The 15,831-nt window shown below is 37.7% G+C and overlaps 2 protein-coding genes across 2 annotated transcripts in view; both read right to left on the bottom strand.

Annotated features, from left to right (window-relative positions):
* The window catches only part of rassf3 (Ras association domain family member 3), a 45,887-nt gene extending 36,929 nt beyond the window's left edge, over positions 1 to 8,958 (bottom strand). The window contains exons 1-2 of the mRNA XM_063905037.1: positions 8,378 to 8,958; positions 1,387 to 1,496 (exon numbers count right to left, since the gene is read on the bottom strand). Coding sequence (XP_063761107.1) covers positions 1,387 to 1,496; positions 8,378 to 8,903 — 636 coding nt within the window. The 5' untranslated portion in view covers positions 8,904 to 8,958. The remainder of the gene's footprint in view (positions 1 to 1,386; positions 1,497 to 8,377) is intronic.
* Positions 8,959 to 9,888: 930 nt separating this feature from the next.
* Positions 9,889 to 14,889, bottom strand: LOC134879029 (apoptosis facilitator Bcl-2-like protein 14). The gene is made up of 7 exons (XM_063905268.1): positions 14,741 to 14,889; positions 13,213 to 13,609; positions 12,381 to 12,500; positions 11,922 to 11,986; positions 11,482 to 11,643; positions 10,590 to 10,703; positions 9,889 to 10,497 (listed from the first exon to the last, which is right to left on the bottom strand). The coding sequence occupies exons 2-7, from the start codon at positions 13,598 to 13,600 to the stop codon at positions 10,456 to 10,458; spliced, it is 891 nt and encodes a 296-aa protein (XP_063761338.1). The 5' UTR covers positions 13,601 to 13,609; positions 14,741 to 14,889; the 3' UTR covers positions 9,889 to 10,455.
* Positions 14,890 to 15,831: the final 942 nt, after the last annotated feature.

Raw genomic sequence — 15,831 nt, 5'->3', positions numbered from 1 at the left:
GAGTTGGAGGAGGTTTGTCTCTGTATTGACACTAACAAGATTTTACATCACAGACTGACGCCAAACTTTACAGTTTTATCCCTGCTGTCAGGTGTTGGAAACTATTTATGTCCTGAAAACCAGTAATAATTCTGTGTGGTAAATGAGAGGCTGATGGTGAGAGGTTGATTATTTTTTGTCTCCCTAAAAAATCTGCTGTTCACCGACACAAACACACACCCAGCTATCTTTATGTTCTTGCTCCTTCAAACTGTATTTATATTATCCTTATATTTAAATGTCTATTTTAACACACAGGAGGAGTTCCCTGCACTGGTATTACACACTAGCAGAGTAAATGCTTTGGCAGGCTGCCCTGTCACTATGATAACTGACACAGCAGGTGTGTGTGTGTGTGTGTGTGTGTGTGTGTGTGTGTGTGTGTGTGTGTGTGTGTGTGTGTGTGTGTGTGTGTGTGTGTGTGTGTGTGTGTGTGTGTGATCAGCACTGGTATGAAATGTGCTGAGCTAATACTCCTCATGCCAGGAAAACACACACACATACACACACACACACACACACACACACACACAAAGTTGTATCATATCATAATACTGCCTTACATGAACCAGATACTTGCACACCCAGCTGTCCTCCAGCAATCACACACACACACACACACACACACACACACACACACACACACACACACACACACACACAGACACACACACACACACACACACACACACACACACACACACACACACACGCCATTCTTGGTGAGTGATGCATTGTGGGTGTGTGTCCCCACTTGGTGTCCAAAGATTTAGCAGAGAACAATGGAATTTGAAAGGATGTTAACTAGAAGAACAATTTTTCTTTTTAATTTATATTTAAAAAAATACATATTTAATTACACTTATTTATCCTAATACTTTATATTTTTAGGTGTTTTGTTATGCTGATCTTTGAAACTATATTTATATGATACCTATACATAAATGCCTATTATTAGACGTAGTATTTTTATTTTTTTATATAACATTGTTGAGAGCATTTCTTTTCTGGACATTATTCGGAAGATGATACAGAAAAATACTAAGTTATAATATAATATAAGTTATTGTAATATTTTTGGCTGGATCAGCAATGCCTGTATTAAGGTAGAACCAATGACTTCACCAGCAGGCAAAATGTGTGACTACAGCGCCCTCTTGTGGCGTTGTAATATATCACAACAGTGCACTAAATTTATCCTGAACCAAGAAACCAGAAAGCAAAGTGCAATAAAGACACAAGCATTTGATCCCTTTTCCACAACTGAAAAATAGGAGATAAAGAAACAGTTAATGAAGAAGATGCCCCCTCTCTCTCACATACACAATCTGTACAGTGTGTACTCACCTGTAGCAGGGTGTTGTTGTTGAGCTGGTCCTGACTGAAGGGAGAAGCTGCAGGATGACAATCCAGTGACACTCGGTCCCGACACGCAGCGTGACATGCGTACTTACACCCTGCAGAGACAGGAAGTGATCCATGAAGGACAGGAAGTGGTTTCAATGACACTAAGTTAATTAATGCAGGAAGTACATGCAGGTGTATGCAAAGTGTGTGTAACGTATATTCAAATACTCCTCTGATATCCACAGCATGTCAGTGGAGGTCAGCGATAAAGCTTGCAAATGAGATTCAATCGCATGCACATTTTCTTATGGAGGAACATGTTTCAAAATAATGTCACTCAGGATGTGACATACATCACATTAGAAGGCAAATACTGAGATTTAAAATATGACATTTCTTTAGAAAAGTCCAGTACTATTTATTTGAATCAGAATCAAGAATGAAGCTTTTCACATACAATAATTATTTCTGGTTCGAATGTTCACAACAAACATAGCAAGAGAAAATGTTGTGTGTCCTATTATTTCCTTTCTTTTTACCTTAGTTATAATTCATAAAATATCAGAGCAAACACACGGCAAGAGTATACAGATCCATTGCTAAAGTGAAAGTACCACACTGTAAACATATTAAGTGCAGTAGTAAAATACAGTGTATAAAAACAGTGTATGGAAGGATATATGAACACCTAGAAGAGAAGCATGACACGCTGTTTTAGGCATATGATAAGCTATGTGAAAACACGCTGAATCAGCTTCTATAGAGATAACCACATGACAGGCAGGATCATTTCTGACGTGGGCCCCAACTTATCTGAACAAACATTGTATGTTTTGAACCGGTATTTCTCCATCTTGTGACCGTAGAACACCCTCTCTTGTATACAAGCAAGTGAAGGACACTGTTTGAGGAACTAGTTGGACCATATCCCTGTAAGTGATGACTACTTCCATTCTTGCAAGGATAATACAGTGATATTTTTCTCACGCTAAGTTACAATAAAAGTCTAAATATTAAATGTTTAAAGATGCTAAATAATTCTCTGTAAATCGGATATTTGATTAGTTGAACAAACTGTTCTTTTTGTAAAAAAAGATCAGTAAACTACTTTCCTTTGAATTTAAGAGAAGAAGTATTAAGTGAAATGAAGGGAAAAAAGTACCTCAAGTTTGCAACACTTAAGTAAATGAATGTAGTAACACACACACACACACACACACACACACACACACACACACACACACACACACACACACACACACACACACACACACACACACACACACACACACACACACACACACACACACACACACACACACTATGAAACTCTCTGCGTTCCCTACCTGGTGACCTCTTTTTCACGTGCTGTCCCACTTTATCCGACAGTTTGCACATGGCCGCTCCCATCTCCCATCTTCATCTCACACAAACATCCTCTGCTCGCACACACACACACACAAGTTCACCTACACACACTCGGGAGTAAATCCCTTTTTCTCTGCAGTGTTTTTCAGAGTCTCTCGGGCGTCTCTGCCTGCTCATCAGACTCCTGATGCTGATTTGCGTGGAGCCTTCTCTCTCTGTTTCAGTGTGTGTTGTGCTGAGTGGGGATTTAACAGTCAAATGGAGGCTGCAGTGATGGACACACACGCACGAGGGGGGGGGGACTGCTGACTCAGTTATACACTCTCTCTCTCTCTGTCCCTGTTACGTAGTGTGTTATCTCTCTGTGTCTCCCCAGTTTCCTGACTCCATTCATCCTCTTCACAATGAACTTGATCCACACAGCAACATCCGTCTGCATTAATCCATCCCAGCATGCATTCTTGATGTTGAAGCTCAGAGAAATATTTTAAAGACATAACAACAAAGATCTGTAAACTCACAGTAAGTTAAACTGACAGCAGCCATTCTGCATTATGAGTTCTTCTACTTTAGGTACTTTGTTGTCTTGATTTTGCTATAAAACAGTAGGTAATCGACTCACAACAGAGTATTTTTACATTTTGGATTTACTTCTGTCATCTGTGTAAATTAATCTGACTAATCCCTGCAGAAATGAGTGCGGATTTTTCCAGTTTTTTGAACATAACATCAGGAATGTGCATCAGAAAGATTACACTCACTTCACACAGTCCTCCGCCTTGTTGCTTTATTTCCTGTTCCCTTGCTCTCTGTCTCCCCCTTTCTCCCCCTCTCTCTGCTGTCTCAGGACTAAAAGCTTTTCCTAGACTCCGACAATCGATCCGACTCAATCAGAGGAAAGTCACAAACTCTTTAACCTTACACACTTCTACTGTAGAGGCAGGATTTCATGTGCAGTGTTTATGTAGCATCTGCTTTAAAATATGTAAAGAGGGATGTTAGTGAATAGACAAATAAACATATAACATGTCAAATTTAAGAACAACTAAAATGTGCAAAATCCTAAGAATCAGTTTGAGGTTGAATAACATTTTTTGTTTAAAACTCATTTTGTGCTTTTCAAACTGAATGTATTGTGTGTTAAACATTATAGTGTTGCTATTTGTTGAGTAAGAATGCATTAAACTACAGTAGTTTCTATAATGTTCTGGTAGATTTACAAATTGAGAAAACAAAACAATTTGAGCTAGAATTGATCTGTGCCGCCACACAGAGCGCTCTTATTGTGACAGATTCTGGCTCAGAGGTCAGAAGTCAGGAATCACAGACTGGGCAGACTCCACCGTTGTGTTTCTCCTGTGTGTGAAACTCTTTTTTATGTTATTGGCACAGGAGCTCTAATCAGGTCTGTGTGTGCAGAGAGAAACACTATGAGCCTTCAGCCTCTTTAACACACACCTGCCGAAACACACACTGCATAACCCTGCTGCCCTGAGGTCAAAGGTCAAAGCCAGAAAGCACCACTAAAGGTGATTCAGAGACTGAGTCAAAGTGAAAAGAGGATTTTTGAGGTTAAAAATGTAAAATCGTACGTCAGCTTTGGGTGATATGTGTTGTTTTATACGAACAATCAGCTAAAAAGTCTCAATTCAACTAACAAATCAATCAGTTTGAAAGTTTGTTTGATATGTTATTAGAGTGACTCATTTAAAAGAAATGTAAAAGTACCTTTCTATCTTTGGTTATAGCATGCATGTTACAGAGCAGTGTTCCAGGCATGATGCTGCATTCATGGGGTGTTAGAATAATCCCAAAAAATGTGTTCCCGACTGGAAATATTCACAATAACTTTGGTCGTAAATGTTTGTACGTCACTTGCCAAATCACAGTACGCAGAAACATGGCGGATGAAAGTATATATTGGGTTGATGCTGAGAAACGTTGTATTAGTTTGAGCATTGAGTATCAGTTTTTGCTCTTTGTGGCATCACGACATGTTATTTAACAGCAAAAACTCTGCTAACAAATGATTCTATTTAGCATTTTCCAATTACATAAAGAGTAAATTAAAATATTACAATAATACATGACAGGGGTGTGTGTGTGTGTGTGTGTGTGTGTGTGTGTGTGTGTGTGTGTGTGTGTGTGTGTGTGTGTGTGTGTGTGTGTGTGTGTGTGTGTGTGTGTGTGTGTGTGTGTGTGTGTGTGTGTGTGTGAGAACAGGCGTGTGCTGAATACATTGACTGTCTGTTCTTCCCTGTTTCTTCTTAATGTTAAAAACCTTACCTTACTAATGTTTTACCTTAGCTGCAGACACAAAGTGTTCAACACTGGAGATCCTGAACTTAGATGCAGGTTTTCTTTACTGATATTACTCATTTTAATCCAAGATAACAAAGTAGATCTACTAGAACCTGTTTTTATCTGTTTGTTTGAATATTTTGCTGCAACAGAACACATGTCCAGCTCAGTTTACGGTCAACAGGTTCAACTCTTGGTTTCCTCTTGCAGAAAGTATTTTTAAAAAGCTGCTGATTTAAGAGAATTTGAACCAAATGTTGTTTCCTAAACACACTCAGGACTCGAGCTGCAGAGATTAAAGTGTTAACTAGTCAATCAATTACAAAGTTTTTAATCATTTTAAGTAGTTTTTTTCAAGGATGATTAATAACATTAAAACTGAAGATGATGTCAACTTTTAAACAACTGCCAACTATTTCATACGTTTTAAAAAATGTTTAAGAATTATGAAGAATTTAAAAACGTTTTATAAATGGTTAAAACTGGAGCTTCACAGCTGTGTCAAATATTAAAATAACTGCCAACGATGAAATAAATTTGAGTACGTTTTCAAAACATTTAAGTTTGAGCAGTATTTGTAATGTCAAATCACTCTGATTCCAGCTTCTTAAATGTGAATATCTTCGGATGTTTTACTCTTTTATGAGATTAAACTGAATATATTTAAGTTGTGAACATTTGAGGAAGTCATCCTGGTTTTTAGGAACATTAATCGAATTTTTGGGACAATTTCTAGACTAAAATAATAATTGATTAGTCGAAAATAACTCATGAGACGACTCACCGGAGCTCCTCCACAGCAGACCGACCTCCAGGCGTCCGGAGCGCCGCATCACTTTAGGAAACCGATAAAAAAATGCTGACACTCTCCTCAAAGTTTTGGCAAAGTTTTTTGCAAAGCCCATTGCTCACGCATTCACAAACACACACACAAACACATACACACACTTTCTTAGTGTGTTTTCTGCTCCTAAAGAGTCTGAATACTTGTTTTAAATCCAGATTTGACTCCATGTAGGTCTGATACCCTCCTCACTGTCACTGTGATGTTTCTCTGACTCTGCTCTGGTCACACTCTGACCCTCTCTCTGCCGTTTGTTCAGTTGCTGTGGCAGTTTGGCTCCAAAGACAACACATTCATCTGTGGCAGCTGATGACACACACACACACACACACACACACACACACACACACACACACACACACACACACACACACACACACACACACACACACACACACACACACACACACACACACACACACACACACACACACACACACACACACACACACACACAAGAAGCCCAAATTGTACTATAAAACCGTTACAAATATTTCATTATTTGTATAAAATCATGTGACAATTACAACCAAACTAATAATCCTTAATAAAAACTAAGATGTGAGTATGAGCAACCACAACATTTTATTTTGGGTAAATAACCCAATAGTACATAAACTATATACACACACTGCCACACACACACTGCCACACACACACACACACACACACATTTACATGAATAAAAGCTAGTTTGTAGCTCTAGTTTAGTGCCAGAAACTAAGAGTGGAACCTGGTATAAGACGCTTTTCATATTTCCGTGGTACTTTAATACAGAAATAGTCTGATTTTAGCTTTACATAAACCCCTTCTGTGTAATTGTATCTATAAGAAAGATCCAAAGGAAATCTAAAGATGCAAATTACCAGAAGCAAATGATTCAGACTGTAACATTAAACTTATCAGAGAAAGATCTCTGGGGTTTCTGTTACTTCATCTTGATGAGGGACAGAGCGGACGTTTCTTTATCGAGTCTCATCTGACCCACTTTGAGGCACATGCATTCATTTACTCTGAAGTCAGGAGAGATATTTGACTTTTTTACTTACATTTCTATGATGGCTTTATTTTTTTTACAAATGAAGATTCTGAAAATAAAAACAACAGCTTAAACAATGTGAATGCTAATTGCTAATTTGATAGCCAGAAGATGATGTGTTACTGCTTTAAAATGAAAATTTAGATTTTTTTCGAGATAAAACTTTATTGTCTTCCTCCTATTGTATACTAAACACTAAAGCAAATGTATTTTAAGTGTAAAATATTACAATAAACCTCATATTCTTAATTATCTTAAACTCTCAAAATCAATATCCAAATGTTGTTTAGTTTATTATTCCACTATCATTAGGAATGATAAAAATGAAGTCTGATAAAGGCCAGAAAATAGTATACATCTTAAGAAAAAAGATTTAGTATGTGTCATGTAAACAGGTCCAGCTAGTATGTGCAATTACATGCATTATGACATAATAACTTATCGAGAGGACATGAGGTTATTTATTCAGTGTTGTTATAATAAAAGGAATGTTACGATTGGTCTTAAAGCAACGTGTAATTAATCATTTCAATGGAAGTACGTTTGTCACATGAGTTTATTTAAACTATTGTTAATGATTTTGAATCTTTGAACCTTTTAAGAAAAAAAGAAGCTGTCTGCAGCTTTATCAATTATTTTCTGAAAGGAATAACTGATCTCTGATTTATAAGTGACTGTTTCTGTGTTAATAAGTGAGCCAGCTCTCCTCAGTTTCCTCTTTCTATTGTTTGCATGAGTGGACACAGAGGGAGGTCCAGGTTTTACTTGAGGAGACATAGTGGCTTGTTTTTATTTAGATCAGAAACCCGTCGGTCTGCATAACAAACTGCATTCCTGCTGCAGAGCCCTTCCCACACACACTCTGCCACACACACACACCATCACACAGAGGCTGCTACCTAAGAATGTTGAGATTAACTTTTTCTACTTATTTTTTCTTTTCTTGAAGGTCTGGGAGGTTAGATATTAAAGATGTGACTTAGTTGCAAAGAAAAAGGACCTGTCTGGATAATAAAAACCCCCAAACAACCTCAGTTATACCTTCATAAAAGTTTCTCTTTTTTTTCAGAAATACCACTTCTTTTTTTACTGTGACTTATAAAATAGTTTCTTTCTTGATACATTATATAAACAGCAATATGGCTGACATGTACTGGTTGAATACAATCTATTTGGCTGGAGGAACAAAATACTTCTGAAAAATTTGATAATGAGAAAAAAAAAAGTGTGTGAGCGTAAGATACACATTTGAAAGAAAGCAAGAAAGGCTTTGTCGATGAATTGAGGCATGAAAAGGACACATATAAAGCCACTATATTACATGTTCATTAAAGCTCCAATATGTCTGTTAGTGGGAGTCTTCCTCTGAAGGGGCTCCCACTAACAGACATATTGGAGCTCACCATAAGAGTCCCCAGTATCCCCCCCCCTCTCCTTACCTGCACATGTGAGCCCTTGCTGGAAGATGTAGCTGCAGCACACATCACACCAGTTGTATTCCCCTCCGGACTCGAAGTTGTGGCCCTCCCCGGACTCCTCTTCCACCCGGGGGTCCCTCTCTCCGGGGGAGAAGATGGTCCTCACATCCGGGGGTCTGAAACCCTTCTTCCTGACCCTGGGAGGCCCTCCTCCTCCTTCCATCCCGGCTGGCTCTCCGTTTCTCCCCTCGGGGCTCCTCTCCGGTGGCCTAACCTCCGGGGTCGCTCTCTCACTCCAAGCCGCCTCCAGGCTCTCCAGGCTGGCCGGCTGCGGGGACGGATGCCGCCGGACGGCCTTCACCACCGCTGCGCCCTTGTTGGCCTTGGAGATCCGCATTTTGGCACCCGGGGGCGGCCAGGTAGCCTCAGGTGCCTCACGCATCGTCCCAGGGGATTTGTTCACCTGCACCGTCCGTACGGTGATGTCATCCGTGACCGAGGAGCGCGTGGGGACGTACTTCCGAACCTGGTGCACGACGTTAAACATCACGCGCACTCCTCCTGCTCTGCTGCCCGGTGGAGGTGTGAGCGCTCTGTTAAACAGACCGACAGGTGAGACGTCACCGGTGACACCGATCCGGTCCTCCTGGCGCTCGTGCTTCTTGCGGGTGAGCAGGTTGAGGCGGGGAGCGGCGGAACGGGTTGGATCTCATTTCACAGCGCGCGGTGTCAAAAGTTGTTCTAGAAAGGACAACACGCCAAGTTCCGTTCTAAAAAATGCTGATTTAAAGATTATGTTAAAATCAGGTGGCGTATTCACTTTGCAATCTTGATTTAAATAACTCACTCTATTCATATCAGAATCCTCTTTTATTCGGCATACATTTGATCTATTACCAGTCCAAAAGTGATTAAGTTTAAACCTTTATTTTGATGTGACCTGTTGCTCCCTGTGCAACATTATCCAAAATAGCTTCCTTTAAACGGTGTACACGTCTTATAATTGAAGCAACGTGCTTTAGTGTTTATATATCAAAACGTAATAAAAAATGACGTCTCGTTGGGCAACGTATTGGAAAAGTTTGAAGAAATGAAACGACTGATTAAAAAGTGTTCCTGACTGCTCTTTATCAGTGGAATGTGCACTTAGTTTGACCACAACGTAGCCCTATTGACACTTTATTTAGCAAAATCTTCTTCATAGGAAAAAAATCATCTTACATCTTAAAAAACATTATGTTGTTTCAAACTCACTGGAAGCTTCCCCACAAACATGGAAACATGTAAAGACACTTGCAGTACTTGCTGTGGACCTAAATATATTACTATGTTGTGATATTAAATGGTATTTATGTTTTGTTCGTTATTATAAAATATTGTAAAAAGTTGTCTGATAAACTGAAACATGTTTTGATAACCAGTAAATAGTTTCTCTTGCAAATTTCCCCTCTGTGGGACTAAAGGTATTCTGATTCTGATTAATAAAGGAGTTAAGAAACCAGGAAGAATGGACCACTTGATGTAAACTTAGATTGAATTACAATGAACAATTTATTTTGAGTCTTATAAGCATTCAAGCGTAATTCTGACAGTACACAAAGTTTCTTAGGCACCTGTTAAAACCTGAAAAGCTGTAAACATCACCAGGAGCAATTACAGATAACACACATGGTGCATCCCTCAGAAACTAAAACATTCATTTTTAGAAAAAAGTGCAAATGCTACAAAACGTCATCGTCTTAGGTAAATGCAGCTTAAATAGTTCTAATTTAAAATAGCTAGAGTTACCCCTCATCTCCCTGAATAACAAGAAAAATAACAATCTTTACAAAATAACACTTAAATCCCTTACAGCGGTAGTTATCAATGGCAGGAAATCAGTTTTGTCTTTGGCTATATTTCCTTGTAAGACTGAATGGTAAGAAAGGAAAAACCTGACAATACAAAAATGTATGTAAATAATCTTAGAATAACACGATTAAATTTCCTTCTAATGCATGCAGCTGCAGATAAGTTAATGCAGGTTTTATGTCCATAATACAACAAATCTGATGTAGTCCTTTTGCATGTTTTAAAAACCTTTGAGAGGATTTTTCTGTTCACTGGATGTCGTCCTCATCTTCACTGTAAAAAGCGGTCTCCTGTGAAATAGAGGAAAATATGCATATTAAAAGAGTTATGGGTCAAACTTATAGCTTTAAAATGATATCAACAGGTGGTGTGTGTTGCATACATAGCCGCCCTGCTGCTGCGCCCAGTTGGCATAAAATTGTTGCATATATCTCGCTCCGTGGCCCATCAGTCGGTTCCCGGGCAGTGTATCGAGCGCTGACAAACGAGTGGTGACCTGTTGGAAACAGAAACAATTTCAAGTGTTAGTCAATCAAAATGGAAGAAACCTCGAGGAGAGCAACAGACAGGCATGCAACAGATGTCGTGTGAAAAGATTAAAAAAGATAATGCACACATAGACAATCCAAATGTACAGTATATTGTTACAGTTAAGCAAAGCTTTCACTTAAAAAGAGACAGTTCGGTGGGTTTGTATGAAGTGGATTCAGGCAGTTTGGAGAAAGACAGGAGGACCAGCAGGAGACTATTTAATGTACTGCTGTGGACGGGAGCCGCATCTGATCATGTTTTAGTCATCTAAAACATCAATATCAGCGTAAGTTATATAAAGAATATTTTCTAAAGCCATTATTTATGCTTCTTTTAAAGCCATCAGAGTCCATTGAAAAAAACGAAGAAGTGTGACTTTAGTGTTTCGAATCGATTACTTCAAATTCACAGAGTCATACAAAAACAAACTTGCCAAGTGAGGCAGTGGTGGACAATCAAACCCACTATTCTGAGAGGAAAAAAATCACTGCTTTTTCACAAGAGTCTGGTGGCTTTACAGAGAGCATTTACAACGGCTACAGTTCAAAAAGAGGGCTCACTAGAAGATAAAGCTGTAAACATTTGAAATATATTGTACATTTAAACCAATATTTTCTAAAAAAAGGTAGCTGCTGCCCCTATCTACAGCAATACATTGTTTAAACTGCTGTCGACGACTACCTCATACAACCTAAACTCTAAAAAGATCCAAACTTTTATAAACCCGTTAACGTTGTCCACACCTCACAAGTGACAGCGATCTGAGTTTTGGGAGATGCTTTTGGCCCTGGGGAGTCGGGGTTGGGGCTCCTGAGGCCCATCCTCAGGAGAAGTGCCGTGATTAGCGTCTTATAGAAGTTGTAGTCCAAAAAAAGTTCTGGGGTTATTCCAGAATCTTTCAGCTCCTGGTCGAGACAAGAATCCATTTATTTAGGTTAAGACTTAGGTTAAGCTGAGGAGATAACTGATTATTTGACACACATTAATATATATCTTTTTTAAAAGTCTTAATAGTAGAAATGTCATAAAAATACTGCTTTTTAACAAATGTGACCAAATCGGATGCAAGAATATAAACTCATTACAGACATGAACGACTTCCACATTTTTGGCACTAAAAGTTACCCATAAGAAAATTCCAAAAGGTCTAAATAAATGTATATTTATAAAACTTGTTTCTTACTCTCTCGTTCAGTCGGTCTCCAGACTCCCTGAGCAGCAGGCCGATCATTTTCTCCACATTGTTATCTAGGAAACAAAACACATGAGAATCAATAGAATGCCTTGCAAAGTATAATTGCCTGTATTTAATTCAAACAATGCCTAATATCACATAGTAAATCCTGTTAACTGAATATCAAATGTTGCCAATGTTATTAGGAAAGCTGGTTATGGTAAACAGTTTCTTAAGCATGTTTGAAACTGAGACTTCAAAATAACACCGGGTGTCTTAACGATAAACAAATGGTCATTTTGGGGTGAGGTGACTATCTTTGCTCGATTGTAGGTTTATATCTGCAGGTAATTTAGAAGTATTCATCAGGTTGAAGCAAGTGTTTTGAATAAGAGTGTTTTACTGCAATAGGCCTGGTATATGTTCACTGAAAGACTTTTGTTCTGAAGGGCCGAAACTCAAACTCACCTTCTGGCGAGTCTGTTTCTATTTCAGGAAGAGTGAACGGGATCTCATCAGCGATATCTTTCAGTTTGCTTGCTACCTCCTCTTCCACTTCCATAGGCTCATTGTCAAATATTGTTGGAGCTGAAATAAATTGTAAACAAAAAAAGGATGAGTATGAGAGAATAAGCACACATGTGTAAACAATGTCTCTTAGACAGGCTTTTCCAAAGAATACAAAACATCATCCTGAAAAAAAATCCCCCAAATGACGATCTGTTAATTTAGGGAGAAAGCCACGAGGCTCAGAGCCTGCTGGAAAACTTATGAGGAAGAACATCTGGCTGCATGTTTACAACGGCATTTCAACTTCTTGACTTTATTTTCAAAAGCTGAAAATGCTATAATGGCAAAAGAACAAAATCAAGAGGACTTGGCAAGTTTAACAGACGTATTGGGAGGAGACTGAAACCGTTTCATGCACATTTTAAATAAAGTTTAATCTTAACTAAACTTGTACTTTGTTATCATTTTATTTTAAAGTGTAATCTTAAATGAAATATATATTATCTGGTTTTGTAAACAGTCTTTGGGTCTCTAGAATGCTACTTAGAAATAAAATGTATTTTTATTATTGATTTAAATATCCCAAATATTATGTATGAAATGTTTGCCTTTGAAACCTCCAGAGCTTTAGACACTTTTAGTCATTATTAGGACATTTTACACAGTTTTCTAAACATGTTTTAGTCAAAATATTGTTAAAATAAATCGATAAACAACAACAACAACCGTTAGATTCAGCCCTGCTGAACATACAAACATGCAGTGGAGATATCTGAGGCTTCATACTTACAGGGTTCAAAAGAACGACAAACTGATAGGTCAGGGCTCATATCGGGTGACTCAAGTCTACCTTGGCTTTTCCTATGGCTGATACAGCTAAACAATTTTGGGAAAATGTGCAGTCTGTTCCTCTTTTTTCTTTTCTTCTTGTCCTTCATTTCAGTTTGAGGAGAGTGTTTTTTTAGGTCTGTGCCACTTGTTACTAAAGTCGGTGTTTGCTGTGTGGATGATGGGGTTTTTGGCCGCCTCCTCTTGGCGTAAGCCCTGAGGATCCTGAACTCCATTGTGTCCTCCATGTCGTCTGAGTCTGAGGTAGCTTTCGCATCACAGTTTATGGTACTGTTCAGGCCTGTGTGGTTTTCAAATATGTCGTGGATTTCCATGTGCCCGTTTGCCATGTTGTTTCACTGTAGGGCAATAAAAAACAAAACATTAACTTGTAGCAAAAGAGGTGCAAGTTGACTTTTCACATCTAAGGAAATTAAGAGTAATTAATATCACTGCTTTTATTTTGTGTTCTTAATATTCTTTAAATGTCAGTTTCTTAATATTTCAAGTGTACTTTGGTTCTATTTATGACTGCAACTGGTGAGGAATTGTATTTAATAATTGGTTAACACAATGTGAGGAAGATTTGACAAATGACTATGATGAATTAAATTACAATTGAACAATCAAAAGACGAAATGTTTTTATTTTTGAAATTAATATAAACCAGCACGTCTGATACATTACTTTAATAATAAAAAAAAACAACTGTAGGAATAGTTTTGATTTATTACTGACTGGATTCTTTTAAATAATCATTGTCCTGCTGTAGATGACTGTTAAACAATAAGATTGACATTATTGCTAATACTGTCAGTTATTAGTTGAACTCATCCATCATATATTCATGTAATAATCGTCAGTTTTATCCTTATTTTATATTCTAATACTGTAATGCAATGTGTCTCCCTCTGTTGGTGTATATCAAAACAGGTTACCATTAACTGTTAGCCTGAAAACGAACAGCCTTTTTCGCAAAAACAAATAATAGGGCCATTAATTTACGAATAAAGCCCCTTTGATAAGTCATTTGAAGCCACTTTGATAAGTCATTCAAAGCCACTTTGGATGCACAAAAGAGCTAGGAAAGTGTATGGTACGACTGTGCAAGTGTAGGAGGTCAACACATGTGAAATAACACTTTACAAACATCTTTATTAGTTTGTAAAACTGCACTATTTAGTCACCACGGTTATGGGTGGCCTTCATAAATGCTACCTGTTAGACGTATTTTAGATCAAGACAATAAGTCAACGCTTTGGTTACAAAATCTACGAATTATACTTTGAACCAGTATTAATGAAGCTGTTTAAAATTGACGATATAAAAAAAAGGTTAACTTTCGTCGTTAAGCTAGTTAAACCAGCATTTCCTAGTTCGTTTTAACTTGATAAACAACTTAAAACTACAATTAAAAACTTACCAACACTTTTCAACACTTGCTCCATTCAAATAAAGTATTTTTAAGACATATAAACACGAGTACTTACAGTCCAAACGATTAAAAAGAAGCTATATATCCGATAAACCCTCCTTCTTTCACTGCCGCTCAACAACTGAAGCTGCAGATTGTATTCGGGTCATATGTTCACGGTGTACGTCATCACGTATTTCGACCTCGTACGTAATGACGCAATATTATATTAGTATTCAGAACGAGGGACATGTATTTACATGTTCAGCAATACAAAGTACACACACATTTTGTTTGATTTCTGGGATAATATTGGGCTTATTTTCACAGTTTTACCAGAAGTCTATAGGGTTAGGGTTAGGGTTAACCCTGTACTATAGGCTATTGCTCTTTCTAGCTAAAACACAACAGATTTCCTACTAAGAGACACAGTAAAAAAAATAAAGAACTGCAACTTTATTGATTCTTAAATTAAAAGATTACTCAAATGCTATTACAACCAATGTGTCTCTCAAATAAATAATAATATATGTTTTATTTTTCTTCCCATTAGATTTTAAAAGTTCACCAAATGTATGGGGGGACCTTCCAGATCCTTTTCGTGTTAGTTAAAGACAGAAACCAAACATGCTTTTGTTTTGAATATTCGTGACAACTACTTTGTTTATCATCACAACACACTTGTTTTGTGGCACTGTGAAAAGAGGAACTGTCAAGGAAGTTTACATTCCCACTAACAAAGCACAGTAAAGATAATAACAGATGCTGGTCTCCTAAAAGGGGAATCTATATGTGAGACTTGACAACATATTTTAAATTGTATACTATTTCAATGTATGATGGGGAAAGAGGAAAAAACAATTCATTTCCTAAGAAGTGATCCTTTTCTTTTCATTTACACATTGCTGCCAAGTCTGATTCATGACCTAAAAGCAGTCAGGTTACTGATACAGGAAGAAAAGAAAAGAAACTGATTAAAGACCTGGACATGTAAAACGTTTGATAAGAATTAATCGTTTAAAAGGGTACACAAGTGAAATAACAAAAAAAAGAAGAAGTTGGGAAAATAAAGTCCAAATTATGGGACAAAAAGTCACATTTGGGGGGCAAAAAAAACTGTTAAAAAGGTCAAATACTACTACTAATAAAAATAATCTGTCCTGGAGC

The sequence above is a fragment of the Eleginops maclovinus genome, chromosome 17 (assembly GCF_036324505.1).
Source record: "Eleginops maclovinus isolate JMC-PN-2008 ecotype Puerto Natales chromosome 17, JC_Emac_rtc_rv5, whole genome shotgun sequence".
Classification (NCBI taxonomy): Eukaryota; Metazoa; Chordata; class Actinopteri; order Perciformes; family Eleginopidae; genus Eleginops; species Eleginops maclovinus.
The sequence above is the reverse complement of the archived record's forward strand: the minus strand, read 5'-3'. Positions and strand labels throughout refer to the sequence as shown.

Excerpts from the sequence above, each read along its gene's own strand:
- LOC134879029 (XM_063905268.1), bottom strand. The coding sequence starts at position 13,600 with ATGGCAAACGGGCACATGGAAATCCACGACATATTTGAAAACCACACA. Across the intron at positions 11,987-12,380 it reads AGAAACAGACTCGCCAGAAG|ATAACAATGTGGAGAAAATG; the intron begins GTGAGTTTGAGT and ends TTTGTTTCCTAG. Across the intron at positions 11,644-11,921 it reads GAGACCGACTGAACGAGAGA|GAGCTGAAAGATTCTGGAAT; the intron begins GTAAGAAACAAG and ends TGTCTCGACCAG.